General features: G+C 38.2%; 1 protein-coding gene across 1 annotated transcript; it reads left to right on the plus strand.

Annotated features, from left to right (window-relative positions):
* The first annotated feature begins 229 nt into the window (after positions 1 to 229).
* On the plus strand, positions 230 to 784 carry LOC145139903 (uncharacterized). Its single transcript, XM_079073571.1, has 2 exons — positions 230 to 538; positions 758 to 784. The coding sequence occupies exons 1-2, from the start codon at positions 230 to 232 to the stop codon at positions 782 to 784; spliced, it is 336 nt and encodes a 111-aa protein (XP_078929697.1).
* The last annotated feature ends 15,877 nt before the right edge of the window (positions 785 to 16,661 follow it).

Here is a 16,661-nt window from a genome sequence, read left to right on the forward strand (position 1 = left end):
AAATATATGTATAATTATTGCGATATCATCAATAATCAAAAACAAATTACCTGTGAAGAAGGATGATCCAGGTAGTTTCATTCTGCTGTGCAAAATTGGAAAATTTGACAAAATAGGTTTGTGCGACCTGGGTGCAAGTATCAATTTAATGCCTTTGTCAATTTTTTGGAAATTAGGACTTAGTGAAGCTAGACAGACCACAGTTTCACTCCAGCTGGCAGATCGATCGATGGTATATCCAGAAGGTAAAATAGAGGATATTATTATCAAAGTTGATAATCTTTTCATTCCAGCAAATTTTATCATTTTGGATTATGAAACTGAAGATGATTGTGGAATAATTTTGGGGAGGCCATTTTTGGCGACTGTTGAAGCACTAATTGATGTAAAAAAGGGAGAGGTTACATTGAGAGTAAATGATGAGCAAAAGACTTTTAATATGTTCAAGGCTATCAAACAACCTTCTAATGTGGAAGAATGCTCATTCATACGAGTTACAGATGGATTGGTAGATTTAAAGGAGGCCCACTTGAACAAGGTGACTCGTAACATTGAGGAAAGAAGAGAGTCCATAGTTCAAAGCGTAGTGACTCGGGTCAAGGAGAAGCATAGTGACTCGGGTCAAGGAAAAAAGAGAGTCCATAGTTCTAATGTGGAAGATTGCTTTTGTTTTATATTTTTTTAAATTATTTTCATTTTTGCATCATTGCTTGTTTCATTTTTTTTATTATTTGTTTTGTTCTAATAAATTTGTCAGAGTGTGCAGCCATTGTTTGCTATCTAGGTAGTTGGTGGTGAAGTGAGAGTCGTTGAAAAGAAGAAGTTCGAGCTATGCTTAGAGATCAGCCGTCACGATATACGTTCTTGGTTTATCATATCATGTCAGACGACATACCATCAGGGAGTATATTTTTATTCTATTTTTATTGCTCGGGACGAGCAATGTTTAAAGTTTGGGGATGTGTTTAGTGCTCATTTTTTGATCACTAAATGAACTAAAAAGCTTATTTTTGTCCCCGGATTTTACAATTTACATCATTTTTTGAGCATAAAAAGATAATTTTATGTTAATGAATATAATAGACATAATATTTCCCAGTTGGTATTTTGGTTCCCATTCAGTTGGGTTTTCGACCTGTCTTGCATGAGTTCCTCATCTCTTATTCTACAGGACGATGAGAGTTGGGCTTCTTCTTATGAAGTCCAAAGTTCTTAAAGGAATTGACGGCTCATTAACTTGTTTTTACAAGTTCACCTAAGCTTCTTAGGTCCCCTCCTCCTATTCTACAGGTTGGTGAGAGATGATTTTCTTGCACGAAATCCATAATATAGCACCACGTGCTTCTCATTTGAATTGACGGCTTTCATCATCACTTGTCATAACAAGCGCAACTCAAGCTTCTTGAGTTCCCCTCCGCCTATTCTACAGGTTGGTGGGAGATGGTTTTCTTGCACGAAATCCAAAATATAGCACATCGTGCTTTGCATCGGAATTGACGGTATTCATTTTACTTGTTAATGCAAGTGCAACCTGTGTTTCATGGGTTCCCTACCGCCTAGTCTACGGGTCATGGTGGGAGTTTGACTTCCTCTTATGAAGTTCAAAAAAAATCTATAAGGAATTGACGATTTTTATCTTGTGAATACAAGATTGCCTAAGCTTCTTAGGCCACCACCACTTATTCAACGAGTCTTGGTGGGAGTTGGACTCATATTATAATGTCCAAATGGTTTCGGCAAGGAATTGACGGATTCGAAAGAAGAAAAATTCATCACGAACAAATAATGGCAAATAAAAGATGTTTGGCAGATTGACCACGTCTCAGTGTTTTCATCATATCTGGCTCATCGAGACTCTGGTTTAGGCGATTCAAGATGTTTCGGAAACTAGACACAATTATCTACAAGTTTTAAGTTTTGAGTATACGCTGAATCGGTCGTTTTCCTGCTCATAATCGACGTTGAAGATGAAGTTGGTTTGCTGTTAGAAAAAATAAAAGCTGAAAATTAAAATTTGAATTAAAGTGAAAGATCAAGGGCTAAAGTTGTACCAAGTTGAAAAGTTGAAGGCTTAGGGGGTAATGCTGCTCAATTCTTGAAAGTTGGAGGATCATTCATGCATTTATGCTATATATATATATATATATATATATATATATATATATATATATATATATATATATATATATATATTTGTTTACGTGATCAAATAAAAAAAAAAAAGGAAGAGAACCCTAAAAAAAAAAAGAATCGACTGCCGGCACAATGTTTAAAAGAAATCCAAGAAGCCTTTATCATTCTTCGTCACCCTCTGAACTTTTTGGAAGCGAACATCACCGTGATAATCAAAACCGGTGCATGTGGTAACCGAACCATAATTGGGTGATTTCTTTTCTTTATTATTCTGATTTTTTTTTCCGATTATATTCCTATGCAGTTAGATACTATACTAAGTTTATTTTGTTGATTAGAATTGAAATCAAGGATAATGATGTTGGATTTTTATCTGTTTGTGGTGTTTAATTTCAGTGTCATGGAGTAGTAATTTATTTGGGATTTGGTTGACTTGGCTGATGGTAATTTTAATGTAGTTCATTTTGTGGAAATTGAATAAAATATTTAAATGTGTGCTTATTTTTAAAAAAATATGAATTTTAACGGGTAAATTTGATTTTGGCTAGCACTTGATCAACGTTAGTTAGGGTTATTTTGCTTGTTTGAATTTTAATATTTACATGCAATATTGACTCTGAGAGAAGCTTTATTTGTGATATCGTTTGAATATAAATGTGTGTTTTCGTTATTTCGCTTAAACTTAACATAGACGTGTGTTAGGGCATTTTTTAACAAAACCATTGAACTTAATGCTTTTTAAAATCATGAACTACATAAGATATGAGTGAATGTTTTTAAATTGAATCATGAGACCGAGTGGTAATTGATAATTTTTGTTAGTGTTAGGTTATTCGTTTTTATATAATTGGTTTGACAAATTAGTTGCATTAGAAGAACCATTGAACCCGTATAAGTCAACTAAATCTCATATTTCTCATAATTGTTAAATCGTTTAATTGTTTTCCTTGTTTGTTCGATTATATTAGTTGTCATTTTTACGTTGTTGAATTTAGTTTAATTTTATTTTAATAGTTTCTTTAATTTAATAAAATCAATCACTTTTGCAATCAATTGCCTAGTTCTCTCTTCCTTAGAATAGGATAGTCCCTGTGGGTTCGATATCTGGTCTTACGACTATATTACTTGCACGACCTCGTATACTTGCGAGTACGCGTTTTCGTCAACAGCTGGTGGATGAGTCGAATGAAGTGTTAATTCACTACAAGAAGTCTATTCCTATTGTACCTTCTACTTCTATTCCTAAGAAGGTGGCATTTCAAACAAAAGAGGAAACAACTTAAGAACCATTTGTGGTTGATGTTACAAAGAAAGCAAAATCAAAACCCAAAGCAGTTGTTATCGATAATGTCTAAAATGTCAGGTATAAATTAATTTAGTAAAAATTCTTTTTTTGTGTGGGACCACAGAATCGAGTACGTAGTATGTACATATGGTACGTCGGGCGTACTCCAAGGCTTGAATGAGACGGGATGTCCCCCACGTACGTTGGGCGTACGCATATGTACGCAAGGCGTACGTCCGTCAGGGGAAAACCCTAATTTTTAGGGTTTACACCCTAGTTAAAACATTAAGTTCACCAAATCCTTTACCTCAGTAGTCTCCATTGTCTCTTGAGGCATATCTCGAAACCCTAATCCGTTTTCCAAAGAGATTGAGCTTATGTGTGTGTTTGTGTGTGTGTGTGGTGCTTATTGAAGAAGAAGAAGACTTGTGGAGAAGAATTGGAAAAGAAGGAACTTGTAGCCCTAGAGGTTATTCACCAATTCGAACTTATTGGAGGTATAAAGCTCCTACCTTGATGAATCCATGTGTTAGATTTAACTTAGGGTTTGCTTTTATCACATAATGGTCCTTTGAGTCATCCTTGAGAGTATGAGCTACTCAAGGAGCTTAGAATGTTAGATTTCATCATTTTTCATGGTTTTAGTGCATAAAAATACCATCTTAATGGATCATGATAAACCATGCAAAGGTTGGTGTCCATTCTTTCAGGATGAAGTATTTAAGTTGGCTTTGGAATCTTTTAAGTCATGCAAAAGTATAAAGTTTGCAACTTTATTGCTTAATACGTTTTAAGGAGATTAGATCTGAAGTTGGACATTAGGTCTTAGTGAATTAAGACTTTAGAAGCAAGATTTGGCCAACTAGGGCATACGCCGGATGTACATCAGTGTACGCTATGCGTACATACTTGAGGTCTCCATATTGTGAAGCCATTGTGTATGTCGGGCGTACTGATGGTACGCTGATGGTACACTTATGGTACGCACTAGAGAAGTTTTTCTGGGCTTTTAATTTCAGGCCGTTTTGGACTTAGGGATTTGGGCCTTTGTTGGACCACAAGTTTTTCTGAGTTGGACCTTTATGGATTTTGACCCATATTGGACTTGGAAAGCCTTTTGGACTTTGGGCTAGTTTGGATTTGGGCCTTGGCATGTTAGGCCAATAAGGAAAGAGTAAAGCAACCTTTTACCCTTAAAGTAGGGATTTAGGGTTTGGAATCTCGGGTTGGGTTAATGACCTAATTGCTAATTAGGGTTTTATTATTTGTGATTTAGTGAGAGGATTTCATGTTTCAGTAGCCCAAGTATGATTTGGTATCTTCAGACTGAGATGACTTTCCTTCATTATATATGTGGGTCGAAGGCACCAATGTCGGCCCACTAAATTTTGTTTGTAGGATAACGATTTTCTTTATGACAATTACCTATTATATTTGCAGATGTTTGATGTCTCTGTGACTCTTACTGTTATGATTACATGCTAGCTGTAGGGGTGAAATAGACCCAATACCGGTTGAAAGAAACCGAAAGGGTTAAAATATACCCAGTATTGGTCGAAAGAGACTGAAGCGGTTGAAATATAACCAGTACCGGTTGAAAGAGATCAAAAGGGGTGAAATAGAACCAGTACGAATTGAAAGAGACCGAAGGGGTTGAAATATACTCAGTATCGGTTGAAAGAGACCGAAGAGGGGTGAAACAGACCTAGTTATGCTTTTACTGTTATATATGTACGGTATGGGGTATTTTGGGGGAGCTCACGGAGCTTTGTGGTTACGATTTTCAGTTCATGCTTTAGGTACCTCCAGCTCGAAAGGGGAGGGCCCAAGTTGATTGTACTGCATCTGCCCATGTTTTCCGCATTTACGTGATTTTGGGATTTGTACTATGATATTATTACACTATGGTACACTTTAGGCTGTTTCGACATGTTTACTAGAGGTTTTGAAATGAATTAAAAATGAAATTTTTATCTAAAATTTTTGGGATGTTACATTATCAAAGAAGTTATTACGGATGTTGTCACATTAAGAAAGAAGGCAAAGTTGAAGCCTAAGGGCATTATGATTAAATAGATTACAGATGACGAGCAACAAAAAAGAAGAAGCGAAAGGCTATGGGTGTATTGAAAATGTTTTCAAATATTCAAGCTCAAATTGTCGAAGATAAATCTGACCCAACACATCTTGAGAAGAAGATTGTCAATGAAGAATTTGTTCTTCCCACTGAAGATGACGAGACAGATATTGAAGTTTAGGAACCAATTCCACATACATCTTATGAATGCGAAGGAAATGCTGATGATGTTGATCAGATGATGCGTGGAAATACTTCTATTTCACCCTGAAGGGATACCTCCGTCAAGTCAAATATCGAGGAGACAAGCAGTCTAGATATCACTTACTAATATTGAAACAAACATCGCAAATAGTGAAACACTTTTGACTTCTACTCATAAGTTGAATACTGTCATTCCAACTAAAGTTCCTACTTTCAAATGTAATACGAAGGAGGATAGGTCTTCAAATATCCCTAAGAACTTATCTAATAAGGACTCAAATGTTCATATGGGTGAGTCTTCTTTGAAGGACGCTTCAACAGTTCAACTAACACCACCACCATCATCACCATTACCAACTTTGACTATTCAAGCTATAACTATTCCTTTAAACTCACCAATATTTGAAGGTATCTTACAACAACCCATTACTTCTCTATTTTTTTCTCAGTCCATAGAGAATACTCTCAACATTAAAGAAGAAGAACGTGTTAAATTTGCTGATCTTGACTTCAATTCTAAGGGAAAAAAGTCAAAGATCATGATATTATGTATGGCAAGCAGTACAATATACTTAATTTGAAGCTTAACATGATTCTTTAATTTTTTAATGATACTGCTGGTAAGTCTTCTTTTGTGAATAAAGGTGATGTTCATCTTATGTTGAAATTTCAAGAAAGAAAAATGATGTTTTTAGTGAACTTTATTATGACTAGTTTGGTGACAAGACTAGAAGGAAACTTGGCTTCATACAAGTTTCATCTAACAAAAGTTCCAAATTTCGCTCATGAAAGACATGACCTATTAGAAAAAGTTATGCAAACTTCTAAGGAATTTGTTGAGTTGGAGGTTAAGGAAATACATGATCTGTTTCTCTCAGTGAACAGAAAAAGATTGATGTTTTTATCTCTAATCTTCAAAATAATGTCCATGTTCTACTTGATGCCATTAGAACTTTAAACGAAGACATTAATTCCTTTAATAATTATTATGAAAAAGGTTTAAAGATGAAGAAATAATATGATGAGAAAATGTTCGAAGGATTGAGAATTCTCTCACTGCTTTTCATGAACAATTATCGAAGTTTGATGTTCAATAAAAATCTTCAATTTATGAAGAAAAAATCTCCACACCTATATTTTTGATTGAATCCCGCTTGATGCTCGTGTGACAATGGGTAGATAAATGTGGATCATCGAAGGTTGGAGGTGAAGATAAACAAGTTGTAGTTGGGAAGGTCTCTACTACACAAATTCCAATTCCAATTCCTCCGAAATCATTTCAAACTTCGTAAAAAATGACAACATCAACTAATGATGTCGAAGTTGTTGTATCAAAGATCCAATTGAAGAAATAGATAAATATAAAAGAAGCAGGATCTAGCTCTTTGATTTCCAAACCAATTTCTATCGTTAAAGTGAAAAACAAATGAAAAGGGGTGCATGTCGAATCTACTGAGGATGAGAAGAAAAGATTAAAGGATTTAGAGTTGGAGAAAATGAAGCACCTTAATAGCATCATGATCCAATGGGCGAATCTGGGTGTGAAGCTTCTATTTGAGGTATAAAGCTTCAGACTTTACCTTTCCTTCTTATGAGCAAGTTGTGTTGGACATTTTAGGGTTTTGTCCCATAAAGGTGGAGTCTTGATGAGATCTTGAACTCCAGAGCCTAGGACCAACCCCTTTTGAGTGTATGAGTAGTGTGAAGCCATAAAAATCCAATCTTGGTTGGTGAAATCATTCCATGCATGATTTGTGATGCCTTAGCCTAGGGATTTCTGCTATTAGTATTTAGCTTGAGTATGAGTACCTAGCAGGAGCGAGCCAATGAGAGATCTACTGTGAGAGTAGCTTGTGAGGCATATAGTACTTGTAAATTGGGATCCAAGGAGGAGGACTTGGGGTGAACACTGATGCGGTGTGGAAGGTAGTATTGGGCCTGTACTACTGGAAGCACCGGATCAGTGAGCAGCCCAAGTATGAATCATGGGGATGCTAAGGAACAAGTAGGGGCGGGTGATCGAGTGTGAGTATGCTCGAGCGAGTCTCTGATGATATTGTGTTGTGTTTTAGAGACGTCATGGTGGGGACACGCCACAACCCTGGGAGCAGTGGGAGTAGCGACGAGGAGATACGGAGGATGATCCACGAGGAGGTGGCTGCAGCTATCCAAGCAGAGATTCCGGAGATGTTTGGGTCTATCAAGACCACCTTGACTCAGTCGTTTGGCGAGCGATACGCTGCTATCACTGAGGTTGCTGCTGCCGCGGCCACTGCAGCCATCGCCGCTGCTAGGCCACAGGGAGGTGACTCGTTGCTGTTCCGAGAGTTCAGCAACACGAAGCCACCGGAGGTTTATGGGACGCAGGATCCGATTGTTGCGATGAGGTGGATCTCCGATATCGAGGGGTGTTTTTACACGTGTTCCTATCCCAACCATTTGAGAGTTCGGTTTGTGCTGAACCAGCTTCGCTTGGGAGCGAAGGACTGGTGGAAGTTTGCGACAGCTGGCTTAACCACTGCAGATCATGTTGCAGTGACATGGGAGAGATTTGTTCAGATGTTTCGAGACGAGTATGTTCCCCCGGTGGAGAGGGAACGTTTGGCGCAGGAGTTTCTTGTTGGATTAGGTGTCTAAGCCCATAACTATAATTGGTATGTACTTGAATTGATAGCAGCACAGTCCTTTTGGGTTGCCCTCAACCTAGCAACTGGACAAGGAAATTATAAAAGGAGAGATATTAATTTATAAGATTAATAAATTAATATATATATAAATGATTTATTAATATGTTAATGGATTAATATAAATCATTATGTTTAATTAATTGTTAGCCAGAAATTAATCAGAATTGATTTTGGGGTTAAAAGAATTAATTATAAGGTGCAGGGACTAGTTTGCAATTATCTAATAGTTGAGTGGAAGGCTCTAGAACCCCCTTGGGAGAGGGTGGACGAAATCTTTAGGGGAAACCCTAATAATTTCGTCCATAGTGGCTTGGATAAGGCCCTTGGGTTTGCTTAGGCCCTAAGCAAAGGATAACTAGGGTTTCCCTTAAACCCTAGATCCCTCAGCTATATAAGGAGCCTCCTGGTTCATGTTTTTGGTACTGATTTCTTTGGAAGAAACCCTAAGGCCGAAATTGCATACTCTCTCATTCCTCTCTCCTCCAAGTTTCCTTCTTGCTAGTTCTTGGGTGTGATTCCATTAGAGGCATTACATTTGTGGTGCTAAGCTTCCAAGAAGATCAAGATCAAGATCAAGAGGATTATCAATTGTTTGCTATAACAATTGAAAGGTATGTAACTCCTAAACCCTAGTTTGTTAATTTCGAAATTAGCCTCTCTCCTCTAGGGTTCTTGTTTTGCAATTCAAAGTTGTATGTTCAATAGTTAAAACATAGATCCAAAGTAGGTTGCATGTGAACTTAGGAATTGTTTCTAGTTTATTTGTTTTACCTAAAACCCATCAGTGGTATCAGAGCCATTATTGTTTTAAATTGAATTGCTACAATTGTTGAATTGCAAATTAGGGTTTATAGCTATTAAACCCTAAAGGCCAAATTTTCGATTTCTAGGGTTTTGGATCAAAGGGTTTTTTTTCGAAAACCCTAGCCTCCAAAGAACCCTAATCGAAATTAGGGTTAGGGTTTTGAAAACCCTAGCCTCCTCCCTTGTAAATTTCGAAATATGCTAGAGGATAACTAGGGTTTTTTGTTTTGGATAATTGTTACTTAATTAGATTAATTGGATAATTATCCTTACCCTATTTTTCGAAATTTAGAAGGATAAGGATTAGGATTAAATTAATGGATTAATTTAATTAGATAATCCTTACAAGATTTAATAATTTGATTAATAGTTAATTAAAAGATAAATATTAAATCTAGTTAATTGGTTTATTTAAATTTAAATTTAATAGCTTAAATTTCGAAATTTATAAACCCTTGAAGTTTTAAAATGTTTTAAAACACACCTTATATATATATTATAATTAAAAGTTTAATATTATATATGTATAAGAATATGGTCAGTCAAATCGCTAGTATGCCTCATTCACGAAGCTAATCTATAAGGGGGGTATAAGGAAACTGCCTATAAAATGGTAGTTGAATGGGTGTCCACTCTCACCCACCGCTTCCTTGATTAGTGGAGGGTCGTTAGCAGAACGGATTTGATAGGACAACTACTTCTCATTAAAAGTATAATGATATTAAAGAAAGTACTAGAACATTATTTTCAAAATCCCAACTCTAGTTACTTTAGGAAAAATGTGAAAAGTATGCTAATCCATGAAATTGCACATTATGCTTTATTGGTCGTTAGTGGAGCGTGTGTGGTTAACCAGCACACTAAAAGGCACTAATAAAGAGTAGTAATGGGTATCTCATAATTGTCATTTTGATGGAGCGTGTGTGGTTTACCAGCACATCAATAGTTAATGATAAAGACAATGAGGTTACCAAGCACATTTGCATGGTTATTCACATCTTGTTTGTGATCCTCGGCATCCCAGTCACAAATAGAAGAGCATAATCTGAGATTAAAACATGCCATTGAATAGTTTCAATGTATCTCAAAAGAATTAGGAATTTCACTTCGTTTGTTTCGTCTAATGGTGGAATTGGTGAATCGTCATTCACCTACCTTTATGAAATTTGCACTTGGATCTCGGCATCCCATTTCTAAGTTGTGAATCTTCATAGTTGGATCCTAACCTTGATATTATATCTTTGGGTTATTCTATTAAGGTATCTTGAAATCTAACTAAAACTTTCTTTCTTTTCAGATGTCTACTCCTGGAAACACTTCTGCTTCGTCCTCCTCCAACCAAAACTTCTCTTTGCTCAATATATGCTCCAAAGTCGTTATGGATGCCTCAAACTATAACGATTGGATGCGCAACATCAAGATGGCTCTTCGTTTCGAGAACAAAGAATATGTTCTTGAAAAAGAGCTCAAAGAGCTTGATGAGAATGAAGCTACTCCTGAAGATCTTGCTGCCTACAAGAAACATTACGATGATGCTACCAAAGTGGCATGCATCATGGTGGCAACTATGTCCCCAGAACTGCAGAGGTACTATGAGGACTATTGGCCTTTCGAGATGAACAAGGACCTTATGGAAAAGTACCATAAGCGAGCTCGTCAAGAAAAGTTCGAAGTAGTCAAGTCACTCATGGCTTGCAAGATGAAGGATGGGGAGTCGGTAGTGTCACATGTGCAAAGAATGCAACGCTACATAGAGCGTTTGGTCAAGCTCAATATTCACTTTGATGAGGAATTGGCCATTGACATGGTCTTGAACTCACTTCCTGAATGTTATGGTCAGTTTATTCTAAGTTACCATTTGAACAATACTGAGCAGACCTTGGCCCAATTGCACAACTTGTTGCAGACAGCTGAGGCAGGGATGAAGGGTAAAAGTATACCCTCCACACCTACGAGTGCCCCTGTTTTGGCTATTGGACAGGGAAAAGGGAAAAAGAGGAAAGGTCCTCCCAAGCAAAACTGGAAGAGCAAGGCTCAAGCTGGGTCATCTAGTAATGGCCCAAAGGCTAAGCCCAATGGTTCCACTCCCCATGTTTTTGATCCAAAAGAGGCAGTTTGCTTTTACTGCAACCAAAAGGGGCATTAGAAGAGATCTTGCCCACAGTATCTGCAAGATATCAAGGATGGCAAAGTGAAGCCATCTTCGGCAGGTATTTACACTATTTCTGCTAATAACTCATTATCTTCTCGTTCATGGGTCCTTGATACAGGATGTGGTTTTCATATCTGTTCTGATTTGCAGGGTCTAAACGAAAGTGAGGAGATAGAGCGAGGAAGGATAAACCTGATCATGGGAAACAGAAAGTCTTCACCAGTAACCAAGATCGGAGTTTATCAGCTTCTGCTTAGTAATGATGTTAGATTAGATTTAATAAATTGTTGCTATTCGTCTGAGATGACGAGAAACATTATTTCATTTCATTCATTGTTCAGACAAGGTTTTACATATTCTTTTAATGATTTGAATGGTTCAATTTCTGTTTATAAGAATGGTGTTTTTATGTTTGAAGCTTTGCCTTGTAATGGTGTGTATGAAACAGTGACTTGTGTTGATAGCCTAGGAAATAGTGTACTTAATATTGACTTGTCTAATAGTGTAGACAAGGCATGCTTGTGGCATTGTCGTCTTGGACACATTAACAAGAAACGCATAGCCCAACTCCAAAAGGATGGAGTGTTGGAATCATTTGACCTAAAGTCAGATGATATGTGTGAGTCTTGTCTTTTGGGAAAGATGACAAAATCACCATTCACAGGGTCTTGTGAAAGAGGTGAAGGACTGTTGGATCTCATACACACGGATGTGTGTGGACCCTTCAGATCAACTACAAGAGATGCTAATCGATTCTATGTGACTTTCACTGACAATTATAGCAGATATGGATATATCTACTTGATCAAGCATAAGTCAGAAACTTTTGAAAAGTTCAAAGAGTTTAAGCATGAAGTCGAAAATCAATTGGGCAGAAAGATAAAGATACTTAGATCCGATAGAGGCGGGGAGTATCTTAGTATCGAGTTTAACGACTATCTGAAAGAATGTGGGATAGTCTCACAATTGACTCCTCCTAGGACACCACAGTTAAATGGTGTAGCTGAGAGGCGTAATCGAACCTTGTTAGACATGGTTCGTTCTATGATGAGTCGGGCTTCGCTTCCCATTCACTTCTGGGGGTATGCCTTAGAGACAGCCGCCCACATCCTCAATCTTGTCCCTACAAAGAAGGTTGCCAAAACACCTCACGAAATGTGGACAGGGAAAGTTCCCTCGTTAGCACACATTAAAGTCTGGGGTTGTGAAGCTTTCGTAAGACGAGAGACTCACGACAAGCTAGCAGCTAGAAGTGAGAAATGTGTTTTCATTGGTTACCCAAAGCAGTCTTTTGGATATTTGTTCTACAGGCCTAGTGAGAACGTGGTCTTTGTAGCACGAAGAGGAGTCTTTCTTGAAAGAGAGCTCATATTCAAAGAGGACAGTGGGAGCACTATTGACCTTGAAGAAATTCAAGAGTCATCCAATGAAGGAACCTTAGATGACACTAGCACTCAACCAGAGGAAACAGTTCCTGTTGAACCAATCGATAACTCATTACCTCTTAGAAGATCCACTAGGGTGAGTGTGCCACCTGAGTTGTATGGTTTTCATATTACTTCAGATGGTGACACATTCATAAGTGACAGAACACTGGTAAACTTAGATGAACCAGTCACTTATAAGGAAGCAATGGCAGGCCCAGAGGCTTCCAAGTGGAAAGAGGCAATGGACAGCGAGATTAAGTCCATGTATGACAACCAAGTTTGGAATTTGGTTGATAGTGCACCAGGTCGTAAGACAGTTGGGTGCAAATGGATCTTCAAGAAGAAGACAGACATGGATGGAAATGTGCACACATTCAAGGCTCGACTGGTTGCAAAAGGTTTCACTCAAACCCCAGGGGTTGACTATGATGAGACCTTCTCGCCAGTGGCTAAGATTAAATCTATTAGGATATTGCTCGCCATAGCTGCCTTCCATGATTATGAAATCTGGCAGATGGATGTCAAAACTGCTTTCCTTAATGGGAAGTTGGCTGAAGATGTTTACATGAGTCAGCCAGAGGGTTTTGTTGATGCAAAGTTCCCCAATAGAGTGTGCAAGCTTGAGAAATCCATTTATGGATTGAAACAAGCATCTTGCAGTTGGAATCTTTGCTTCCATGAGAAAGTCAAAGAGTTTGGTTTCTCTAGAAGTGAAGATGAGTTTTGTGTGTATATCAAGGCTAGTGGGAGTATAGTAACTTTTCTGGTGTTGTATGTCGATGACATATTACTCATTGGTAACGACGTTCCAACCTTGAAAGAGGTTAAGTCTTGGCTTGGAAAGTGTTTTGCCATGAAAGACCTTGGAGAAGCTGCCTATATTCTTGGGATTAGAATATTAAGAGATAGAAAGAAGAGACTAATTGGACTTAGTCAGAGCACATACTTGGATAAGGTACTAAAGAGGTTTAGTATGGAAAACTCCAAGAAGGGAGAGCTACCTATCCAGAGCAATACCAAATTGAGTAAGACTCAATGCCCGAGTACAGATGTTGAAATAGATGACATGAGTCGTGTACCTTATGCTTCCGCTGTCGGATCGATCATGTACGCTATGACATGTACTCGCCCTGATGTGGGATTTGCTTTGAGCATGGTCAGTCGCTATCAGGGAAACCCAGGTAGAGCTCATTGGGTAGCAGTTAAGAATATACTCAAGTATTTGCGAAGGACAAAGGACTGGGTCCTTGTGCTTGGTGGCAGTGATACTTTGAGAGTAGATGGTTACAGTGATGCCAGCTTTCAGACGGATAGAGATAACTTCCGTTCTCAGTCAGGCTGGGTGTTTTTACTGAATGGAGGAGCAGTTACTTGGAAGAGTTCCAAGCAAAATACGGTGGCTGATTCTACTTGTGAATCAGAGTACATAGCAGCAAGTGAAGCGTCGAAAGAAGCAGCTTGGTTGAGGAACTTCATCGGGGATCTCGGAGTTGTTCCAACCATCCAGGAGCCTATGGAACTGTTCTGCGATAATGAAGGAGCGGTTGCCTTGACAAAGGAACCAAGAGATCATGGTAAGACCAGACATATCGACAGAAAGTACCATTTCATCAGACATAGAGTAGAAGAAGGCCATCTTATAGTAAAGAGGGTGTCATCTGAAGATAACCCAGCAGATCCTCTCACAAAGGGTCTGAGTAGGGCTAAGCATATTCAGCATGCTCGGAGCATAGGACTGAAAGATGATATTAGTTTTAGTAGTTAGATTAGTTTTTGAAACTTGTAACAAAGTAAATGTAATTGACTTTTGGTGATTAAATAATAAAGTATTATTTATAAGTTTGGCTACTACCTTTTGTCGATTGTTTATTATTGTGTTTCATTTTTTGCATGTTTTACTTCCTGAATAATGAGATTATTCAAACTCCACAGTCGCTCGTACTCTTGGAAGTAAGTAGTGAATTAAGACTGTCATGAATTGGATTGCAGATTGTCTAAGGATAGACATGGCAATAGAATTGCTGCAATGTTCATGAGTACTCAGAAATTGAGATTTGAGTATTGGATAAACCCTCGCTCAGAGTATTACTTCATGGAATTCATCACGAGTAATACTGAGACGATAATATCTTATAATCTTGAAACGAAGATATATGAGTTGTAATTTACAAGTCGGTTGTGCATTGGTGATACGAGAACGCATCAGTAACTTGGTGTTATAAAACGTATTGTCATGCATAATTTGATGAGTAAAAGATACAAGCATATGAGTCAACGTTTATTCGTTCCTTTTGCCCTAACAGGAAAAGCGATATCTGTGGGCCCCTCGATGATTTGGTGTTGACTTATGTGCTGGGCCCAGCCAGGACTAAATTGATGTGTTCGATTAGAAGTCCTACATCATCACAAATCAGGAATCGGGAAACATAGATTCTGGACAAACAGATTGATTACATTCCATGTCTTTTGTCTGGGGATATCAAGCAGAACGAAGGGTTATATGATCACTTATCTTAGGACACGTAACTGACTGGGTCAGAGTTCGGCAGCAGCTTTTTGGAAGCTACAATTTGCTGGTCAAATTTAGAAGGCATACTAGCAATTATAGTTACAGACTTATCCAAGTGGGAGACTGTTGGATTAGGTGTCTAAGCCCATAACTATAATTGGTATGTACTTGAATTGATAGCAGCACAGTCCTTTTGGGTTGCCCTCAACCTAGCAACTGGACAAGGAAATTATAAAAGGAGAGATATTAATTTATAAGATTAATAAATTAATATATATATAAATGATTTATTAATATGTTAATGGATTAATATATTAATTAGAAATCATTATGTTTAATTAATTGTTAGCCAGAAATTAATCAGAATTGATTTTGGGGTTAAAAGAATTAATTATAACGTGCAGGGACTAGTTTGCAATTATCTAATAGTTGAGTGGAAGGCTCTAGAACCCCCTTGGGAGAGGGTGGACGAAATCTTTAGGGGAAACCCTAATAATTTCGTCCATAGTGGCTTGGATAAGGCCCTTGGGTTTGCTTAGGCCCTAAGCAAAGGATAACTAGGGTTTCCCTTAAACCCTAGATCCCTCAGCTATATAAGGAGCCTCCTGGTTCATGTTTTTGGTACTGATTTCTTTGGAAGAAACCCTAAGGCCGAAATTGCATACTCTCTCCATCCTCTCTCCTCCAAGTTTCCTTCTTGCTAGTTCTTGGGTGTGATTCCATTAGAGGCATTACATTTGTGGTGCTAAGCTTCCAAGAAGATCAAGATCAAGATCAAGAGGATTATCAATTGTTTGCTATAACAATTGAAAGGTATGTAACTCCTAAACCCTAGTTTGTTAATTTCGAAATTAGCCTCTCTCCTCTAGGGTTCTTGTTTTGCAATTCAAAGTTGTATGTTCAATAGTTAAAACATAGATCCAAAGTAGGTTGCATGTGAACTTAGGAATTGTTTCTAGTTTATTTGTTTTACCTAAAACCCATCATTTCTGTCCCTCAGGCAGAAGACAGAGTCAGTGACTGAGATCTCGAGGATGTTCCATAAGAGGGCGATGTTTTGCCCTGAACACGTGTCCACTGAGCAGGCACATGTGAGCCGGCGACGAAGCAGGCCAAGCCCGTTGATTCCAGATTTGGGGGCCAGAAGGGCCGTACCTGTGGCAAGTGCGGCAAGAGTCACGAGGGTTCTTGTCGTACGGGGATCTGTTACAAATGCGGCAAGGAGGGGCACATGGCGAAGGATTGCCCCAAGGGATTCTCGGTTTTCTTTCATTGAAACCAGACCGACCACCTGAAGGCCGAGTGCCCCCAGCTAGTGCATGGATCAACGCAGGGATCTGCACCTACTTCTGTGCGTGCTACTGAGAGCCGGCCAGTGAAGGC

This window comes from Lactuca virosa, chromosome 9 (genome assembly GCF_052849685.1).
Source record: "Lactuca virosa cultivar CGN04683 chromosome 9, Lactuca_virosa_CGN04683_v6, whole genome shotgun sequence".
In the NCBI taxonomy this organism is placed as follows: Eukaryota; Viridiplantae; Streptophyta; class Magnoliopsida; order Asterales; family Asteraceae; genus Lactuca; species Lactuca virosa.